The following is a 16,193-nucleotide window of genomic DNA, read 5'->3' as shown; positions in this document are numbered from 1 at the left end:
CTGTCTGCTTTCCGGAGAGACCACTCTCTCAGTGACTCCCTTGTTTGGTCCACACTGCCCTCCAACCGCAACTCACCCGGCACCTTCCCCTGCAACCGCAGGAAATGCTACACTTGCCCCCACACCTCCTCCCTCACCCCTATCCCAGGCCCCAAGATGACATTCAACATTAAGCCGAGGTTCACCTGCACATCTGCCAATGTGGTATACTGCATCCACTGTACCCGGTGTGGCTTCCTCTACATTGGGGAAACCAAGCGGAGGCTTGGAGACCGCTTTGCAGAACACCTCCACTCAGTTCACAACAAACAACTGCACCTCCCAGTCGCAAACCATTTCCACTCCCCCTCCCATTTTTTAGATGACATGTCCATCATGGGCTTCCTGCAGTGCCACAATGATGCCACCCGAAGGCTGCAGGAACAGCAACTCATATTCCGCCTGGGAACCCTGCAGCCATATGGTATCAATGTGGATTTCACCAGTTTCAAAATCTCCCCTTCCCCAACTGCATACCTAAACCTGCCCAGTTCGTCCCCTCCCCCCACTACACCACACAACCAGCCCAGCTCTTCCCCCCCACCCACTGCATCCCAAAACCAGTCCAACCTGTCTCTGCCTCCCTAACTGGTTCTTCCTCTCACCCATCCCTTCCCCCCACCCCAAGCCGCACCCCCATCTACCTACTAACCTCATCCCACCTCCTTGACCTGTCCGTCTTCCCTGGACTGGCCTATCCCCTCCCTACCTCCCCACCTACACCCTCTCCACCTATCTTCTTTACTCTCCATCTTCGGTCCGCCTCCCCCTCTCTCCCTATTTATTCCAGTTCCCTCCCCCCATCCTCCTCTCTGATGAAGGGTCTAGGCCCGAAACGTCAGCTTTTGTGCTCCTGAGATGCTGCTTGGCCTGCTGTGTTCATCCAGCCTCACATTGTATAATCTTCCAGGCTCCTCTGTTCTGCATCACAACCCACGATCCTACCATTAATTGTTTCAGCTCCATTATTGTTTGTTGCAGCAAAACGCAGTACCACACATGCATTCATATTAAATTCCATTGCCATTTTTCAGACCATTGACCCATTTGATCAATATCCTTTTCCTTTTTCAGGAACCATTCTTCCCCATCTACTATTCTAACAATTTTGGCGTCATCCACAAATGTACCAACCATGCCGCCTATATTCTCATCTAATGAAATGTAGAAAAACAGAAGTATCACATTCCCCACAACATTGTAAAAGTTGATGAAGACTGCTTCTTTTCTTTCAATCTCCATTAATCATTTATTGCAAACATGAGAAGCGAATGCCTGTATCATAAAGTATGCGTGACTGTGAATTGTAGCTTGACATCAAACATTTTTTAATTGTTTTTCTTCATTTTAAATCTCTTCACAATGAATGCATAGGGTGATTTGAGGATATCCAGAAGCTCTTCTCGGAATTTTCTCTGGGTGATGGAGTAAATGCATGTGTTTGAGCAGGAGCTCAAATATCTCAGCATGGCTCCAGTTTCAACACTGATGTATGTTGGATTGTCAAGGTCTCCTCGGAAATAATTGGGATTTGTGACTTTGGTCATTATGAGTGTTATCACAGCCGTCAACCACAACAGGATGAAACTTCCCGAGACAGCAAAGAGCAAAACAATAGATTTCACTCGATTCTTCATCTCTGGATCACATTGATCATCAATTCGAAGCTCTCTGCGGGCTTTGCTGGCCACTAGTATATGCTTGATTGTCAATGCATTAAAAACGGCAACTAAAATGAAAGGAAGCCAAACTAAACAGATGATGTAAAGCCAGATGTATGCTAATCCTGCAAATGAGGAAAAGAATGTAACACTTGGCTGACAGTTCCATTCCACATTGTTCATAATGCGTTCGTGTTCATATGCAAAGAAAATGGGGAAATCCTTGATCCACATGACGACAAAGATCACAGTTATAACTGTGACGGGAATTCTTACAGTACAATACCTTGTCTTAAATTTTGGACAACAGATGATGACAAAGCGATCAAAAGTGAAGGCAACTGTGAACCAAACTGATATATTCAAAACAACACGACCCATATACAAAATAATCTTACAAATATGTGTCTGAGACAGAAAAGATAATGGAAAGTGATACATAAGAATGCTGTAAATGATTACATTGTTGATGATGACCAGTAGATCGGCAGTTGCCATGGCCAGCATGTAGAGAGAGATACATTTCGAGAGGCCGCAGTTTCCTTGCAAAAGAATGGCAATTGTCATTATGTTTGCTGCAAGGAAGTAAGAGGGGAGATCATTAATTCTTTCAAGAAGTGTGAAGGTTTTCCATTATCATCTGCATATATTGCTATAATTTGTCAGAACTCAATCTTATCCCTCTCATTCTCCATTGATTTGATGCTAAACCCCCAGTCTATTCAACCTCACTTCTGGGAAATCTGCTCAGAGTTCTTCCCAGTCTAATCACATCCATCGCACCAACCCGCCTCTACCTTAAGCATGTGGATTCTCCAATTGCTCAAAATACAAAATTTCAAAAGGTAGCTTGTCTATTTGAATGACAAGTTAATTTGAGGGGCATGAAAATCCTGCATTGAATTTCCTTTCATTATATTAATTTTCTCTGTATGCAACTTCTCACTATCATTCAACTGACGAAATCATGACTTCTATAAATAGCATACAATCTTCATGCTGATGGCATGTTGTGACTGGGAACATATGCTTTTATCATCTTTGGGAAACAATAAAACATAACATTCCAAAATAACATTTGCATGCAGTTAGAACATATTGGTCTTAACGTTCGAAACTGGAATGTTCATGGAATGTGAATGACATTACATCACACGAATTTTGAACAAAAATCAATCAACCCAAGCCAATGTCTTCCGAACACATTGAGTCATCAAATTCTCCAGCTTATTAAATTGAAGATATTTTTCCCCTCTACTGTGAGACTACTTTCAGTTGGATGAACTTAGGTTAAAAAAGCAAATTGGAACAAAAAAACGAAACTCACGTTTGAATGCTCTGGTGCGTTTGGGTGAATATCTACAAACTTCGGATGGATTCTCTACACTAAATCAAAGGGACATAAAATCTTCGTACCATGGACATGCACTGCATGGTGGTGGTGATCATGGAAAACTTTCAGTCATTAAGAATGTAGGTTTGGAATGCCCTTGTGAGATCGCTGGTCTAGTAAAATTAGTGATTGGTTTTGCCTAATCCATGGCGAGATATCTGTTACAAAAAAACTACAAGTGAAATACATTATGGATTTTGGCACAATCTCATAGAAGTCAGTTACTAATAGTTTTAATTCATGGAAAGCCGCTAGGCAAAGTTAGGAGAAAAGGTGGCAAAGCAAAGCAGGTAGCTGAAGGAGTGCGGGGGCTGGAAATGCCCTACCATTTCTGATGATGTATGTTCATTTGTAAGAAATGTGACAGAGGCTTTTGTGTCAATTTGTGGATTATGTCCAAACTAGGAGACATCTCACTTCCCTCAGAGTTGAAGACAGATGAGCAACTGAATCTCTGCTGAGACAAGATACTATCGATGTGGAATCTCATGAAATTTGATCTGCCTGGTGAAATTCAATCAGATATAAGACTAATTGTTTTAAATAGTTACCGAAATGTCATTTCAAGGCAAGATGGAATGTGTGCCTAATAATTGCACACTGTAAAATAAAAAGTTTTAGACTGGACAGTGAATCACAATGGCAAAGAAGGTGTATTTAGTTGTTTGAGAGTGAGGGTGGGCGATAAGCTTTGGATGTAGATATGCGTCATGGATTCAGAAACTACTGGGAATTTTGGCAAATCAGTCAAGATCTGTGGACAAAGCATGCTTTTTTTAAATTTTTTAAATTAATTTAGTTTTCATAAATGAAATTCAATGTTCTTGTTTTACCTGTTTGCATTTCTTCCACAACAGGATAACGGAAATAGTGGTGGATTACAATTTGTGTGTAATAAAGATGTCCAAATACATTCAAATATTTCATCCAGGGACCTTAGCAACTCAATCCATGTGGGGTTATACATAGAGTCAAAGGAAAAGTGGGAGTCGTTTCTGAAATATGTTCAACAGGACTTTCCAGACAACAGTGTTGTCCAGATTGATTTTTCAGGATTCTGTGTTGAGAAACGAGGGAACTGTTGAGTGGTGTGGCCATCAAAGTAACTTGATTCAGTTGGCCAACCATCAGGGCAAGAAACAAACTAAAGAAGTTTCAATGTTCAAGGTGAATTTGATCAATAGAATGAGAAGAGAGCCAACATAAAGTTAAATCTACATTTAAAAGGTTAAATTTTCGGGAGCAACAATCATAAGATCAGTTGTGTTACTTGCAAGTGAGGAAAATTCCAAAAGGATAGATTCAGAACAGAATCCAGGCCTCCATTTATATTATGGAGATAAAGGATATGATGAAACATGTAAAGCCTGGCTTGAGTGACATGGTTTTGTTCTTGTTGTAACAGCCCATCACTAACTTGGCAATATGGCTGCCTGGGACTTTTTTTAATCTAACCTGAAGGCTTTTGACAGTTACATGCAACAGATGGTCACAGCTTGATTGTACTCTCTATACAGATATATGAGATAAGATAAGATTCTCCACAGGAAGGCTCGTTAAGGAATTTAGATTTCAGTAAACAGGCAGTTCTAAAGATAAATACATTTTCATTTGGGACATTTTTGTCAGGCCTACTTTAGCCACAGTTCCAAGTTTGTAATTTGTTAATTCCAAAAGGATAGATTCAGAACAGAATCCAGGCCTCCATTTATATTATGGAGATAGAGGATATGATGAAACATGTAAAGCCTGGCTTGAGTGACATGGTTTTGTTCTTGTTGTAACAGCCCATCACTAACTTGGCAATATGGCTGCCTGGGACTTTTTTTAATCTAACCTGAAGGCTTTTGACAGTTACATGCAACAGATGGTCACAGCTTGATTGTACTCTCTATACAGATATATGAGATAAGATAAGATTCTCCACAGGAAGGCTCGTTAAGGAATTTAGATTTCAGTAAACAGGCAGTTCTAAAGATAAATACATTTTCATTTGGGACATTTTTGTCAGGCCTACTTTAGCCACAGTTCCAAGTTTGTAATTTGTTAAGAAGCAAAAGGAAGAGTCTTATTCTATGGCGTTTTGATCTGTTCAGGTAATTGCAGAATTAAAAGGGGAAAAAAAAGAACAAATTAGCGTGGAAATCTTAGTTTAATTCATTGCGTGAATGTTTATGTGCAATCAAAATGGACAATGCATTATTATGGAAGATAAATGTATAAATAGTGTAACTATTGCAAAGAATCAATTCCCACGGGAAGCGGGTACTGGATTGGTTATCCTTAGAGAGGAGAAGATGGTGAGAAATAAATAATTTATACTGAAGTGCAGATGTAGATAATCCAAAGAAATTCTTCAATCCATAGATTTAGGGAAAAGTGACAAAGATGGATTACGAAATATAGCATGAAGAAGTGAATGTTGCATAGTTGTTGGTGGAATCTAAATAAGTTTCATTAAATGTTTAGATAAAGTTGTCGCGATTCAATATCACCCTCATCAATGGAATTCAAACAGATGTTATTCATTAAGAAAAAGTAATTAGTATTGGGAAGTTTTCAAAGTGGAAATAGTAAATACTTATATAGAATTGAAAATTTAGTAACTTTGTATTAGAGTTGATTTTAAATACTTTATATCATTTGGTAGCAATCAATATCTTTCCTAATGTGCCATGCCAAAATTACCACAGGATTTGGAAGAGTTCTTAGTGAAAAAACAACGATTAGCCTATTGGTAAATAATGCAATGCAGCTGGAAAATGCCTGAAAAGAAATCAAACTGTTATAAGCATTGTAATATACCAAAGACAGATGCTGAAGGTATCTCGTAAACTTCATGAGATCTTGGGAGGATCTAGAGTTGTCCACCACGTTGTCCATCATTGATTGTGTGTTTACTGAATTGAATGTATAGATCTAGGAATGTGGCTAACAATGTATCAATGTTGCACGTAAATGATGTTGTTCAAATAGTAAAAAAATATGATGTATTTCTCTGGGGAACTCAGATTGCCATTGACCTCCGATCTGAGCTGCATTAACAGGCAACAGTACCCTACGTGAGGTGTCGTCTGGGCTCTCCCATGTAATGTGCTACTCCAGCTCTGAAGAAAAATCGCTTGAGCCAAGGCACACAGGATGTAACACCCCTCTTTCACAATTCTCTTTATCACAATTCTCTCATAAAAGCACGTCTAGTGCAGCAATTTAAATCATCAAAATTGGCGTGAATAACAGCACTTTCAGAGAGACAAAAATGAAAACAAAAGAAGGTGGCATAAAGCCGACTTCTGTATTTTTGTATCAGCTCCTTATTGTGTTCTTCCTCGGAATGTCATCTTTTTTGTTTAGGCGAACCATCCCTAAATGGGCTGCAGAATATGATGGAGAGTCACAACCTTGGACTCAGCATCTTGTATTGATCAAACACGTTTGGAAGGGAGTTCAAGAAGGATCATCAGTGATGGCGAGGGAAACTTTATAGGACCAAGTACACACAAAGTTCATGTTATCATGCATGAGCTCTAAATCAGGGTACAGTAGGTAATATCGCCTGCTTGGAAGGTAGTCTTTCAACAAGCCTGATGTGCTGCTCATGTGCATTGGGAACATCGTTGAAATCTTTTACCATTACAGCTGGGAGAGAATATTAAATGGGCGATGTATGGAAAATACGAAATATGTTGCCAAGCAACGGAAAAAGAAACCTTAGAAGATGTCATGGTTCTGATGGATCTTTGTCTCCTAAGTCAGAGGATTGTGCACATTATACAAAGAAATCAAAACTGTAAAGTATTTGAAAGTGATTCAAATTAAAAATAAAACACCTTGTACTGGGAATGGCTATTTATGTCGAGTTTAGAATTATCAAATCTGCACCAAGAGATTGCTAAATGGAATCTAGAATGTTTGGAACCCTCCTCTCTTGTCATCATAGCCTCTTCTCCTGGCAAGCTCTGAAGGATCGAAATTGAAACACAACCATCCGTCCTCCCTGGACTGACCTATCCCCTCCCTAACTCCCCACCTACATTTACCTTCACTGGCTCTAAACCCGCCTCTTTGACCTGTCTGTCTCCTCTCCCCCTACCTTCTCCTTTATCCATCTTCTATCCGCCTCCCCGGGTCTCCCTATTTATTTCAGAATCCCTTTCCCACACTCGGCCCCCCATTTCTGAAGAAGGGCCCCGACCCGAAACGTCGAGCTTTCCTGCCCCTCTGATGCTGCTTGACCTGCTGTGTTCATCCAGCCTCACACCGCCTTATCATAGGATTTTATAGGATTGAATGTGGAAATCTATTTTTTTTAAAGAAACTTTGCATTGCAAATTACCTCTGGCCCTTATTTTGTCACTGCTAATGGCTCAGAATGTAAAATCTTTAATAATAGCAGTTAAAAAGTCTGACAGATTTTTGCCTCTATCACACTGGACACACAATATAAATATAATGCCGTTAAGAGCAGATCAGAGACTAGAATTACTGCGAAACGTAAATCAGCAACTAATTGTCCAAAGCTTTTCCACAATTTGCAACGTACATGCCACTTGCTGAATGAGTACAACTCCAAAAACAGTCAAGAAGTCCGACACAAGCCAGGGCAAAGCAACTCATTGGTTGGCTCCATATCCATAAATATCACGACGAACGCTCAGTAGCAGAAATGTCTATTACCTTCAAGATGCACTGCAAAAACATCACCAAAGATCCTATGACAATAACCTACATGCAAACATCACGTCGTTTGGAAGGACAAGGGCAGCAGATACATGGTACCGCAAACGCCTACAAGCTCCCCTCCAGGCCACTCCACCGTGACTTGGGAATCTATCGCCATTCCTTCACTGCCGCTGGAAAAATAAATCATGGATGTCCTCTCCTACGGAAATTGTAGCTCTACCAACAGCAGACAGACGTCAGTTTTTTCAAGAAAGGACGGAAAATAAAAGCTGATTTAGCGCGTGACAATTACCTAAAACGAGTGAATAAAACAAGGAAAGGAGACTGTTTGAATTAACAAAATTAACATAAAGCATATGCGTAAAGTGGCTAACTTTTGCAGTCAACACTTTTGCTGAGGAGAAAGCAGTTTGTGCAAAATGGCAAAAAATGTTTGACATTTACTGCAAAAACATCACGTTTCATACACTGGAATAAACACTATCAGCATGGATAAAATAAAGAAGTAGCAAGCGAATCGATAAAGTGAGTTGCAGTGCATTGATATTTTTGGATATCGGGATGTTGGACAAAGATCTTTGAAGCACAATCTCAGAACTTGCCAATAGCAACTGCTTCAGAATTGTAGTGATGATCGGGGCAGACAGCAGTTAGCTTGAATTTTCGTGAGCATCGATTCGGAGATTGAGGGTTCAATATGTACATATGTACCTGTCAGAACGGAATTTACTTTGGTGAGTGAGTTAGTGCAGCCAAGAAGAACGTTAGTAGTGAATCATTACAAACTGAGTGGGAATTCGTGGGAGTCATCATGAACATACAGTGGGATCATACTCAGCAAAGCACGTGAAATCATAAGTTTCACAAAGAAGGAATTGGCTAGGAAGATGTATTGGACAAGTTTCAGATAATTTGTGTTTTGGTACTGTTAGAAGGATTTATCACCCACACACCTTGTGCTTCTCCAAGCCATCCGGGGAGAATGTCACCAAATTATTTCCTCATTTGAAGAAATAGGAAAAAGTGGAACAAATGGAACCATTCTGTGTGGAACCAAAGAGTTTGAGGAGATATTCAGTCAATGTGATAAGACCACAATACGAAGGCAAGCTTTTTATCATCAGATTAGGTATGGAGTTCAATTTCAAAATAAGTAAATTTAGTTGCATACGTGGTTGTACAGATGACAGCATAAAACATTTTTAAAGCCATCTAGAGGAAAACCAATTGAAACATTCAAATGAGAACCTTATTGAGAAAGAAATTGAAAGACCCAAGAGTTATTCGTTCAATAATATAAGATCTGGTAGCAGAACTAATCCTACCAACCCTGAGAACATGCTCCGCCATTTAACACGAACATAACTCGGCCTCCAGAATTCTCCATAACCCCTCAACTCATGACAATATACAAGTCAGCCTATCCCCTTATTAAGTTTACTCAACGTTTGACTTTCTACCACTTTCTGGGTTAGCAAAATCCATAGATTTATGGCCCTTTGGAATAAGCAAGTTTTCCTCGTCTGTGCCAAAGTCCGCTGCTGCCATCTAAAACCCATGAACTCTCGACCGAGATTGCCCCTCACGAGGAACCATCATTTCCACATCGACTTTATCGATTCTTTTATAACTTTGTATACCTTAAAAATGCGTTAACATCAGCAAGTTTGCCAGTCCTATCACACCAAAAATAATGTGGATCGATGGCTGGCAGGTGGTTAGCAGGAATTCAGCCAATGTAGTGATGAGATCGGAGAGAGAAAAGTTTGGTTTTCAAGAATAGCTTGGAATCATGAAGCAATTCACGCAAATTGACAATAAAAATTTTAAGCCGGTCTCACCAGGAAAACCGATGGCTGCAAGAACGGGATAGTAGATATCCTTCATCAGCAGAATCACTGGACCGTCCATTTTTCTGAGAGGCAGTTCTGTTCGAAGTGACAGACTCAGACAAATCCACACCGGTGCGAGATGAATCGCCTTCTATTTAACTGCTTGCCACCCCTCAAAGGAATTAGTGAAGTCTGTTATGAAAATAGTTGGTGCATGCTTTTTCACAAGCAGACTTAAAAATACACGCTATCATGTGATCAAACACTCCAAAATACATCAGTTAAATTGCTATTGAATCAAATAAGGACATAAATTACTGGTGTGGTGGGCAAATTATTGGATAGGATTCCGAGAGATAGCATTTATGATTATTTGGAAAGGCACTGTTTGATTAGAAATAGTCGGCATGGTTTGTGAGCGGGAGATCATGCCTCACAAGCCTTACTGTATTCATTGAGGATGTGAGAAAACACGTCCATGAAAGCAGAGCATTGGATGTGGTGTATATGGATTTTAGCAAGGCATTCGATAAGGCTCCACATGGTAGGCTCATTCAGAAAGTAAGGAGGCGTGGGATTCAGGGAAATTTGGCTGTCTGGATTCAAAACTGGCTGTCCAATAGAACACAGAGGGTGGTAGTAGATGGAAAGTATTCATCCTGGATCTCGGTGACCCATGGTGTTCCACAGGGATCTATTCTGGGGCCTCTGCTGTTTGTGATCTTTATAAATGACTTGGATAAGGAAGTGGAAGGGTGGGTTAGTGAGTTCGTCAATGGCACGAAGGTTGGTGGAGTTGTAGACAGTGTGGAGGGCTGTTGTAGGTTGCAACAGGAGATTGACAGGATGCAGAGCTGGGCAAAGAAGTGGCAGGTGGAATTCAACCCAGAAAAGTGTGAAGTGATTCATTTTTCAAGGTCGAGTTTGAATGCAGAATATAGGGTTAATTGTAGGATTCTCGGCAGCGTGGAAGAACAGAGGGATCTTGGGGTCCACGTCCATAGATCCCTCAGCATTCCTACCCAAGTTGTTAGGGTCGTAAAGAAGGTGTGTGGTGTGTTGGCTTTCATTGGCAGGGGAATTGAGTTTAAGGGCTTTGAGGTTATGCTGCAGCTCTACAAATCTCTGGTTCGACTACACTTGGAATATTGTGTTCACTTGTGGTCACATCATTATAAGAAAGATGTGGAAAATTTAGAGAGGGCGCAGAGGAGATTTACCAGGATGCTGCCTAGGCTGGAGGACAGGTCTTATGAAGAAAGGTTGAGGGAGCTTGGGCTTTTTTCATTGGAGTGAAAAAGAATGACAGGTATCTCGACAGAGATTTAGAAGATGGTGAGAGGCGTAGTTAGAGTGGATAGTCAGAGACGCTTTTCCCAGGGCGTAAATGACAATTACGAGGGGGCATAATTTTAAGGTGACTGGAGGAAGGTATAGGGGAGAAGTCACGAGTAGGTTCTTCACACAGAGAGAGGTGGGTGTGTGAAATGCACTGCCGGCGGTAGTAGTGGAGTCAGGTACTTTAGAGACGTTTAAGCGACTCTTGAATAGGCACGTGGAGGATAGCAAAATGTAGGGCATGGAGGGTACATTGATGCTATTAGGATAATATGTCAGCACATCGTGGGCTGAACGGCCTGTACTGTGTTGTACTGTTCTGTGTTCTAAGTGACATATAAGTAACATAAGCAAAGACATGTCCTACCCTAGTTATGTTCTCTTCTACCCTCTTCTGTCAGGCAGAAGATATATAATTGGAAAAATGAGGCTCATACTTCCATGAAAGTGGAGTCGCACTTAGACAGGACAATGAACTCTGAACGATGAACAAGGAGTAATGTAGCACTGGAACAGGCACTTCGGCCATCTAAGGCTGCGCCAACACATTTTGCCCTCCCATACTAAAAACGTCTTCACTTACAGAATCCCTATACCTCCGATCCCTTCTTGTTCACATGTTCATCCAGGTGCTTTCTGAATGTTGTTATTGTGGCTGCTTCCAACACCTCTTCTGGTAACACGTTCAAGACACTTACCATCCTTTGTGTGACAAACGTGCCTCACATACCTCCTCGCACATAACACCTGTGTCCACTAGTAATTGACCTCTCTACCTCGGGAAAAGCCGCATACATTGAAATCTATCCATGCCATTCATCATCCTATAAACGTCTGTCAGGTACCCCCTTGACCTCTTGCGTTCCAGTAGAGACAAACCCAACATATCCAACATTTCTTCATCGCTCAAATCCCCCATACCAGGCAACATCCTCGTAAAACGTTTCCCATACCCTTTCCAAAGCATCCGCATATTACTGGGAGCGTGCTGGCCACAACTGTATGTACTATTCAGAGGAAGAAGACATTTGATATGTTTACCTTCACTGTACAGAGCATTGAGTGTTGTAGTTCAGTGTTCATGTTTGGCTGACCGCTTGGCCACTTTTGGAATATTGTGTTCAATTTCATTCTCCCTGCTACAGCAAGGATGCTCTGCAACTTGAAAGGGCTCAGAAACGATTTGCAAGGATGTTGTCAGGTTTGGCGGGTTTGAGCTATAGGGAGGGGCTGAATAGGTTGGAGCTATTTTCCCTGGAGTGTCAGAGGCTAAAGTGTGACTGTATAGAAATGTACAAAATCACGAGGTTCATGGTGAGGGTGAATAGCCAAGATATTTTCACCAGCGAAGGGAAGTCAAAAACTAAAAGGCGTAAGTTCAGTTTGAGCGTAGAAGGATATAAAAGGGACATAAGTGGCATTTTCTTTCATGCAGAAAGTCGTTTGTTTGTACAATGAATTCCCAGAAAAAGTGGTGGAGGTGGGTACAGTTAAAATGTTTAAAAGATAGCTGGATGGGTGTATGACTGGAAGGGTTTAGAAGGATATAGTCCAATTGCGGACAATTAGGACGAGATTAATTAATGACAAGTAGTCTACATGAAGTTGGACCGAAGTTTCTGCTTCCATGCTGTACAGGTCTATGGCTCGATATGTAACAAACAGATTCAAGAAAAACTTATTCCTGGTTGTTATCAGACTTTTGAACAGACTTCATAAATGTTAATTATGATCTCTCTCTATCATTATCCCCCTCTCTCTCTGCGCCTTCTTTGTGACTACAACACAGTATTCTGCACTCAATTGTGGTACCGTGAAATTCTTTGTATCAAACAGTGTGCCTGTATCGCACACAAAACAATTATTTTCACTGTATCTCTGTTCGTTGGACAACAATAAACTAATTTGAATTAAACTTCATCTGTTGCTTACCTTCCCTCTTCAGTCCTGTTGCAGTTCTCAATTTCCCGAAATATTATGACATTTTTAAATTTCGGAAGTATCCATGGCATAATAAGACCGAAAATTAATATGCATTATGAAAAGAAAGGGCGATGTGGAAGTAATTTAAAGCAGAAACTGGAGCAAGAGACATTCTGCGCAATGTTTTCAAGAGTTGCCTGTTAATTTTCTCGCTGAACTGGAAGGTTAGTTTTCAGATGTTGAGTCACCTTTTTTTAATTTGAAAAAATACACTTTATTCAAAAGATGTACAAAACAAAACATATTTATACACCTACCCAGTCATGCAAGCTGCTCCGGGTTACCCAGGCGGTACATACACCAACTAAAGGAAAAAAAACAAAGAAAAAAAACAAAGCAAAGAAAACACCCCGGCAGTCGTCTCCCCACACAGTCCCCGTTGGCCCCCTGACCAGTTGGGGAAGGCGCCAGCTGGGCACAGTTACCAGATAGGGCCTTTTTTTCTATTCTAGACGAGGGGTTTCATACGCTGGTCTTTCCCCACCGCGCCTTGGCGGCGGCTGCCCCAAGCTTTAGCGCGTCCCTCAGCACGTAGTCCTTGACCTTGGAGTGCGCCAGTCTGCAACACTCGGTCGGGGTCAGTTCTTTCAGCTGGCAGACCAACAAGTTGCGGGCAAACCAAAGAGCGTCTTTCACCGCATTGATGGTCCTCCAGGCGCAGTTGATGTTGGTCTCGGTGTGCGTCCCGGGAAACAGCCCGTAGAGCACGGAGTCCCGCGTCACGGAGCTGCTCGGGACGAACCTCGACAAATACCACTGCATCCCCCTCCAGACCTCCTGCGCATAGACACACTCCAGAAGGAGGTGATCGACAGTCTCGTCACACCCAAAACAGCCACCTCGAGGGCAGCGTGCGGTGGTGCAGAGATTCCGGGCATGCATAAAGGATCTCACTGGCAGACCCCCTCTCACAGCCAGCCAAGCAACGTCCTTGCGCTTGTTTGAAAGTTCTGGCGATGAGGCATTCTGCCAAACGACTTTGGCAGTCTGCGTGGGGAACCACACGACGGGATCCACCCTCTCCTTTTCCCGAAGGGTCCGGAGGATACTACGTGCTGACCACTGCCTGATGGCCTTGTGGTCAAAGGTGTTTCCCTTCAAAAATTTCTCCACGTAGGACAGATGGTACGGAACGGTCCAACTACTCGGAGCGTTCCGCGGCAACGAGGCCAGGCCCATCCTTCGCAACACCAGGGACAGGTAGAACCTCAGTAAGTAGTGACACTTGGTGTTTGCGTACTGAGGATCTATGCACAGCTTGATGCAGCCACATACAAAGGTAGCCATCAGAGCGAGGGTGGCGTTCGGTACGCCCTTTCCCCCATTTTCCATATCTTTGTACATGGTGTCCCTGCAGACCCGGTCTACCCTCGACCCCCAAATGAAGTGGAAGATGGCCCGGGTGACCGCAGTGGCGCAGTTCCAGGGAATAGGCCAGGCCTGCGCCACATACAACAGTACCGAAAGCCCCTCGCACCTGACAACCAGGTTCTTACCCGCGATGGAGAGGGACCGGAGCGTCCACCTGCCCAGCTTCTGCTTCAATTTGGTGATACACTCCTCCCAAAACTTAGTGCACGCCCTAGCTCCACCGAACCAAACATCCAGCACCTTCAAGTAGTCTGGCCTGATGGTGAAGGGGGATGAAGGAGCGGTCGTCCCAGTTCCCGAAGAACATGACCTCGCTCTTACCCCTATTGACTTTGGCACCCGAGGCCAGTTCAAACTGGCCGCAGATGTCCAACAGCCTACTCACCGACCGACGATCAGTGCAGAAGATGGCGACATCGTCAATGTACAGGGAGGTCTTGACCTGAAGAACTCCGCTGCCTGGGATAGTCACGCCCTTCAGGCTCACGTCCTTCCTGATGGATGTGGCGAAGGGCACCACACAGCACATGAACAAGGCAGGAGAGAACGTGCAGTCCTGTCTGACTCCAGATCTGACTGGAAAACTGTCCGATTCCCACCCGTTGATCGAGACTGCGCTAACAATTTTGGTGTAGGTTAGCCGGATCCAATTGCGGATGACCGCCCCGAACCCCAATTTGGAGAGGACGTCCCTCATGTAAGCATGAGAGACCCTGTCGAAGGTCTTCTCCTGGTCCAGGCTGATGAGGCTGGTCTCCACCTGCCTGTCCTGTACGTAGGCGATCGTATCCCTGATGAGCGCGAGGCTCTCAGCGATCTTTCTGCCCGGCACAGCACAGGTTTGGTCAGGGTGAATCACTGACTCCAGGACAGACCTGACCCGGTTGGCTATGACCTTGGCCATGATTTTGTAGTCCACGTTCAATAGTGAAATGGGACGCCAATTCTTAATTTCTTCCCTCTCCCCCTTCCTATTGTAAATGAGGGTGATGATGCCCTTCCTCATGGACTTGCACATTTCCCCTGCCCGAAGCGCACAATTGTAAACCTCCAGCAGGTCCTGGCCGACCAGGTCCCACAGAGCAGAATACAGCTCGACTGGTAAGCCGTCGCTTCCGGGAGTCCTGTTCCTCTCCAAGGACTTGAGGGCTCTGGTCAGCTCATCCAGGGATATCAGCCGGTCCAGCCACTCCCTCGTGCCGTCGTCTAAGACCTCCATGATAGATGACAGGAACGACACAGAGGCCATGCTGTCCGTGGGCTTCGTGTCACACAGTCTGGTACAGAAGGATCTGCTGATCCTCAAAATGTCGGGCCGAGACGACGTCACCGAGCCGTCGTCCTCCTTCAGCCGGCTAAGCACAGAGCTCTCTTTGTGCACCTTCTGAAAGAAGAAATGCGAGCACGTCTCGTCCTGCTCCACGGAGCGTACCCTGGACTGGAAGATTATCCTGGAGGCCTCGTGGTGAGGAGCGAGGCTTGCTGACCCCTCACCTCGCAGAGGTCCTCCGTGACATCGACCCCCATCAACTGCAGAAGGAGCAGGCTCTGCACCCTTTTCTGGAGTCGCGACAGCTTTCCCCACCTCTCTCTCGTCTTACGAACACCCTTGAGGACAAAGAACATCTTGATGTTCTCCTTCACCGTCTCCCACCAGTCGCCCGGAGACTCAAAGAGGGGTTTCACGGTTCTCCAACCGGCGTACTCCCTCTTAAGCACCTCTATGTTCTCTGGGGTCAACAGAGTCATGTTGAGCTTCCACGTCCCCTTGCCGGCCTGCTGGTTGTCCTGTAATTGACAGTCGGCCAGCAGGAGGCAGTGGTCAGAGAAGAACACCGGCTTGACGCCGGTGGTCATGACCGAGAACGCCCGTGACACAAACAGGAAGTCTAT

General features: G+C 43.6%; 1 protein-coding gene across 1 annotated transcript; it reads right to left on the bottom strand.

Moving 5' to 3' along the window:
- Nucleotides 1-1,367: 1,367 nt before the first annotated feature.
- On the bottom strand, nucleotides 1,368-9,714 carry LOC132207369 (probable G-protein coupled receptor 139). Its single transcript, XM_059642784.1, has 2 exons — nucleotides 9,618-9,714; nucleotides 1,368-2,275 (listed from the first exon to the last, which is right to left on the bottom strand). The coding sequence occupies exons 1-2, from the start codon at nucleotides 9,685-9,687 to the stop codon at nucleotides 1,368-1,370; spliced, it is 978 nt and encodes a 325-aa protein (XP_059498767.1). The 5' UTR covers nucleotides 9,688-9,714.
- Nucleotides 9,715-16,193: the final 6,479 nt, after the last annotated feature.

Source organism: Stegostoma tigrinum, chromosome 46 (assembly GCF_030684315.1).
Source record: "Stegostoma tigrinum isolate sSteTig4 chromosome 46, sSteTig4.hap1, whole genome shotgun sequence".
Classification (NCBI taxonomy): domain Eukaryota; kingdom Metazoa; phylum Chordata; class Chondrichthyes; order Orectolobiformes; family Stegostomatidae; genus Stegostoma; species Stegostoma tigrinum.
The sequence above is the reverse complement of the archived record's forward strand: the minus strand, read 5'-3'. Positions and strand labels throughout refer to the sequence as shown.

What these genes read in the sequence shown, in the direction of transcription:
- LOC132207369 (XM_059642784.1), bottom strand. Translation starts at nt 9,687, where the DNA reads ATGGACGGTCCAGTGATTCTGCTGATGAAGGATATCTACTATCCCGTT. An exon ending in TGCAGCCATCGGTTTTCCTG is followed by an intron (nt 2,276 to 9,617) that starts GTGAGACCGGCT and finishes ACTTCCTTGCAG; the next exon opens with CAAACATAATGACAATTGCC.